The sequence below is a fragment of the Solanum dulcamara genome, chromosome 1, assembly GCF_947179165.1.
Source record: "Solanum dulcamara chromosome 1, daSolDulc1.2, whole genome shotgun sequence".
In the NCBI taxonomy this organism is placed as follows: domain Eukaryota; kingdom Viridiplantae; phylum Streptophyta; class Magnoliopsida; order Solanales; family Solanaceae; genus Solanum; species Solanum dulcamara.
In genome coordinates this window covers 32,194,408-32,200,407 of record NC_077237.1, presented here as the reverse complement: position 1 = coordinate 32,200,407, position 6,000 = coordinate 32,194,408, and the positions used below count along the sequence as shown (strand labels likewise).

The 6,000-nt window shown below is 34.7% G+C and overlaps 1 protein-coding gene across 5 annotated transcripts in view; it reads right to left on the bottom strand.

Annotated features, from left to right (window-relative positions):
• Positions 1–746: 746 nt before the first annotated feature.
• LOC129903551 (uncharacterized) overlaps positions 747–6,000 on the bottom strand; it is a 36,251-nt gene continuing 30,997 nt past the window's right edge. For 2 of the 5 annotated variants that reach the window (XM_055979121.1, XM_055979104.1), the window contains 2 exons: positions 5,842–5,907; positions 5,021–5,458 (listed from right to left, as the gene is read on the bottom strand). In XM_055979121.1, coding sequence (XP_055835096.1) covers positions 5,372–5,458; positions 5,842–5,907 — 153 coding nt within the window. In that variant the 3' untranslated portion in view covers positions 5,021–5,371. Of the gene's footprint in view, positions 1,049–5,020; positions 5,459–5,841; positions 5,908–6,000 lie in introns of those variants that run through there. The other 3 variants (XM_055979112.1, XM_055979108.1, XM_055979116.1) reach the window with 3 other exon arrangements.

The following is a 6,000-nucleotide window of genomic DNA, read 5'->3' as shown; positions in this document are numbered from 1 at the left end:
GTATACTAGGAGAGGTTTAGAGATAATTCTCTCAAAGATCTCCTTGGGAATAGTATTTTAGAAATTGGGGTGTGTGAAGAAAAATATTGTGTATTGTATGGTGTAATAAATTCCATATAGTGAATATTTTTTTGGGTGGTTTGTGGTTTTTCCCGTATTGGGTTTCCACGTTATATCTTGTTTTGTTTTCATTCTCTTTAATTTCTCTGTTATTATTTTTCTACTTAAAGGCAGTCTAGAAGGGACGAGAATTAATCGGTGCTTTTTACCCATCATATGTATGGTTCCTTTATACTTTTACACTTGTTCTTCTCTTGAGTCTGACTTTTTTCCTCTAAGACGCATAAAGGGTCACTCAATTGTTTATTTAACCAAAAGGGACACTTCGCTGGTGAGGGAGCAATAAGTGTTTGTGATTTAACCATCGTTAATGGAGTAAAAAATAATGATCTCACTATACAGAGGTATATTTGTGATTTTCTTTCTTCTCCTAAAAAAGCAACAATTTGTTTAATTTTTTTAAAAAAAATCTTATTGCCCAGTCACCGAGTTCTCCATTTTTTATTTTTTTTCCTGAAAAATTATTGAGCTGCCAGTGAGTTTCACAAATAATAATAGACTTGAACTTGATAATCAAAGTCATAAATTTTAGAATTGTCACGATCCGAACTAGCGTCAAGTCGCGACACGGCGATTGGGATGCGATGGATCCCAACCATATGACATCTTAGCATACATCAAAAACATAAGGTAAAGAAACATGACAATATAAGCGGAAGTAATCAACATAGGGGAATAGGTCTAAGGGATAACAACTCCAAAGATGTCCAATCCGGACTACACTATAAACCGTCTAAACATGCCTCTAATCCAGTCTTTGACGGGGGCTTACGACAAGATCCTAGCTCACCCTAACAATAGAAGAAAGTCAAAGTAATGGTAACATGAATAAAAGTCTTGTCCTCGATAGAATGAGGATTCACCAACTTCTTGAGGATCTAGGGCAATCTCTAGCCACGAATAGGATGGTCGTAACTGTCGTCCGTCCCTACATTATGAGATAATGTAGGCAAAATATGTGTTAGTACGTTTGAATGTACTAGTATATGAGGTATGCATGAACAAGTAAAAGAACGTAATCAATATGCTATAAGTTACATGTCCAATCATAATGAACATGAATAAAGCTTAAAAGCATTTTAAAACATAAGGAACTCATGGTCAATGCATATCATAAAACTTCATCATAAACTCATAACTTGACATCTCATATATTAACTTCAACGTATGTAGGATAAGACTTTTAACTGACATCTAGACCATGCGAGCTATTACATGGAATCTGATAACTCCTGCATCGAGACAGGCCGATGACTCCTGCATCAAAACAGGAGAGGCTACCTTGCCAAGGCATACTCCAAAAGTAACTATTCAACAGGGTTATGTGGATCCACTATCTAGGCCATGAAGGCAACCTACGTGGGCAACGTAGTTTGGGACTTTAGGTTGCTATTAGAATTCCCTTGGGCAACTAACTACGTTACCAGACCGAACCCCAACTAGAATTCCTCTCGATACTTAGTCAATATCCCAACGGAAACTCATAAACATGATCATAACATAATAAGTAAAGATAGTAATTGTCTATCAATCCATTTTAAAAATATATTAGGAATAGCTCATCTACTTAGTGATTCATAAGAATCCATAACTTCGGTGAAAATTGGACTTATCACACTATAATAACATCTTTGATCTTAACTTTGACCATCATCATAAATTTAACTTTAAGATCATAATCTCAACTTTAAATCATTGAAAACTTTCATTGTAAGTCATTTAACTCATGATCAACTCATAAACTCATCTTTAACTCATAATCATAACTTGAAAACAAACATCTATAACTAAACTTAAAATCATGCAATTCATATGATAATATACATATAATGATCATTAATAACATCTAAAAACGTAATTAACTCCGCTCAATGCAATTCATCAAAAACTAGGGTTCATAATCAATTATAATTTGAATGAAAACTTGAAAAATCTTTGGGACTTCATGGGAGAAAAGGAACCATGAATCAAACCCCACATATCTTGCTTGAACTCACTAAGAATTGAAGAAGAACCATGAAGAAATCTGGAAACCTTAGCTTGAATTTGGAGAGAAACCTTGAGAGACTTTTGTTCTTTGCCTTAGACAAATTTTGGGAGAATGAATTTAATAGGAGGGGAATTTGAAGAATTGAATATTTATAGACTTTGAACTTGGCCATAAATGTGTCTAAGTTCATTGAACCGAACTTTAGAAAAGACACAATTGCCCTTTATTAATCTCTAGATTTTGAACCTACGAACAAACTCCTACGGCTTTTTGAAGGGATGACGAGTCATCTAAATGACTCGTACTATAGGTCTGAGAAAAGGTCTAAAAATCGAGTCTCTGAAGTTTGGGAACGGATCAAGTTTACGACCCATAAACATGGAAACGAGTCGTTCCTGAGGCTCGTTCTGCAGGTCCCAAAAACCTGCAAATTCTAGGTTCTCTGAAGTTTTATGACGGGTGGTTCTTACGACCCGTAAGGTGTTCTATGACCCATCCTGTCAAGTTGTCACCTTGGCCCTAGGGAAACTCTAAACAAGGCCTTTGAACTCTGGTTGACGAAGGGTTTCTACGACCCGTCAACAGGACGACGACTCGTCTTGTTGAGTCATAAAACCTCTCCTGAGGGCAACATCTATTTTTGCTCGAGGAGTCACCCTATGACTCAACTTTACGAGCCGTAGAGAGCTCTACCAGCCGTAAAGTGACTCGCATACTTGGGTCAGTTCAAGATTTTGAGACTTTTCTCCTTTGTTCCAACTTTTCGACTTTCAAGGTCTTACAAGAATACAACAATAAATAAAGATGTCATAATAGGTTATAATTTGAATTGTAATGTAACTACAACAAAAATAACTTTAGTGGTAATAAATATGTGCATTAATAAAGAGTATTAAAGTCTTTACTGACATTGATTAATTGTCATTAGATTCAAAGTTGTCATATACTTTAGCGGCATTTACAAAGAGTGTCAAAATGTAATTGTCACTAGTAATTGCTCTAAAGAACATATTAATGACAATTAAATATTAACGATAATTGAATTATTATCGTCAATTAATTGCCATTAAAAATTATTTTAGATGTAGTGTGTCACGATCTAAGTATTTATGTCCAATATTAAATTTCCTACTTGTTTTGATTCCATATTTCTGCAAATCAATATTATATGATTCATCATTTACACTACTCTGTCTGATTTAAGTCTACTCCATATTATTTTTGTTAGTTTCTTGTTTACATCATCCTTTTCTTTATAAAATTTCCTCTATTCATTTTAAAGATTTAAAATCGAAAATATAAACGATCTCTTAAATTTGTCATTTTTTTTGGTAGCTAAATCAAAGATAGTTTAACTATTTGTTGAACACCTAAAGTGGAGCAAATTGGGTCAAATACAGACAAAACGTTGATAGAGTAGGGAATTATTTTTTTTTAAGAAAAAAGGGAAACTCGCTGGCAACTCAGCGATTTTTTAGAGAAAAAAAAAGTTGAGCAAATCTTTGGCTAGGCAGCGAGAATTTGAAAAATAAATAAGGAAATCGTTGATAAGTCAGCGAGAAGAACGAAAATCTCAAACATATCTCGCTGATTATGCAGCGAGATCATATATTTTTTACGCAGTTAACGGCAGTTAAATCACAAACATATCTCGCTACCTCACCAGCAAAATGTCCCTTTTGATTAAATCAGAAATTGAGTGGCCTTTTATGCATTTTGGAGGAAAAAAGTGATCCTTTTAGTTCGGGACTCTTTCTTCTCTTACCTCTGTTTGAGAATGGTTCGAGATTATCAAATCTCCGGCCTCTTCGAAGACTTCATTGCTTCATTAGGAGCAGACGACGCCAAGGCGATTGTATAAACTGTATTTCTAGCTGGTATGTGTTGTATATATTCAATTTTCCCTATATCACCTTGAATTACACTTCCTCCTGATATTCCAGCTTCTTGTCCATTGTCATTATACACAGTGAATACATCCCAAAATTCCCGAGCTCTTTCTTCAACTCCACATACACTCCCACTCCCACGTCATTCCGTATTTCCATTGGCGTACAACTCCCCATTATTGTGTATTTAACCTGGATTGATTTAAGAGTACTGTCGATGCCTTAGCTGCTTCGAAATCACAGCAACAAGATCTTTGAAGGAAGAAATACTCTTTGGTCACAATACTATCGATAGTGTCATCTACATAACAATTATCCCCGTTCCACTGACCAAAATAGTAAATTAAATACTCACAGTGATACAGCATCGATGTGTGTACTTGAAATTCTCAAAGAGATAAGTCAACAGCAGACCAAGGTTTTATCTTCTCTAAACCCTTGTATCAATGGCAGACAGAGGCTTTATCTGCTCAAAGAAACTCAATGAAGAATTCCAATGGAATATTTCAAGTAAATTCCGTGCATTTGAAACATCAAATTAGATCTCAATTAAGCATTTTTTGCTATGCGATTTCAAGGTATTTTGAACAATCGAAGATGATTTCAATGGAGAAGTGTGTTCTAACTTTAGATACTGAAAGCGCATTTTAATTTGGAACAAAATCTCTTTGAATGTGTGATTCACATTGATTTGTAACATATTTTGCCTATTTCAATTAGGAAAGGACCTTTGTATCGCCCAATTTTAGTTTATGCAGATAATACCGTGTTCAAGTACACACATATTTAGGCACGTGAAACAGTGTGTCTGCTTTATTTTGAAACCAATATGTCGCTACGTTTCATAATTATACAAATTGTCGCTATATTTTGCAATTTTGGGCGCAATGTCGCTATATACAAAATTCTCTTAAACACAACAGCATTATTCACACGGAATAATTTACTAAATTACTTCAGATCTTTCTTAATTGTGTATTTAATGATTATATGTCTTATTGGAGAAGGGAGAAATCATAAATAAATGATTAACGTATTTGTTATATTATTAAGAAAGAGTGACGAATATTTTGAACCAAATCGTTTAGCTAAATGCTAGAACAAGACCACAATTGTTACAATTCCCATGCACGATCAAGTGAAACAGTTGCCACCTCTCATAATGATCAAACGTTGGACTTGACATCTGACAAATAAAGCATAAGATACTCCTATTCGTTGGCACATTTGCATAGCTCGAGGTTGAGGAACTTAACGAAAGCAAGTAGAATGGTGCACATTATTAGAGGAGCATATGCGGTAAATGGTAATATTCGGAGGAACATATGTTGTAAATGGTAATATTCAGGGGAACATATGAGAAACATTACTTTTAGCTTTCCTTCTTTTTGTCAAAGAGCAAGTTGATGGAGTATGTGTCGCCTTTCTGTTCAGCAGCTTCCACACGCTTTCTACCAATCTGTATAAGAATCAATTTTTAGAGGCTAATGAGCTGGATGTATCCACATCTTGGCATAATCTACTAAAAATTTAATACTTTTTGAGTTATTTTATGCACTATAAGAGATCAAATCACGTAATAAGAAATTGTAGTGTACATCAGAAGCATTTAGTCGCAAAAAAGAAAAATTAAGTGCTCTACTGTAGCAGACTGCAGACCAAAGTGCATTGGCAGTGTAAAAGTTCTTTCACTATCATTGCATATAACTTCGATCCTTACCAGCTTGAACAACGCAAATATTTAACATTGTTAGTATATATAACTTAAATTCGTAGTACAGTAGTCTCGAAACAGTTCCAAATTGGAAAGAACCAAAGTTTTGCCGAATAACTATATAATACCTTGTCCATAAGCCAATAGCCAACTGATGGCATATACTGCACCAAGTACATAACAGCAAGTACAGGCTGCATCAGTAGCCAAAATATTAGTGCTCCTAGTAGCCATTTGCATGAGTGAAAGTGAAATTATTATGAAAGAAAAGAGAGTACAGACGGATC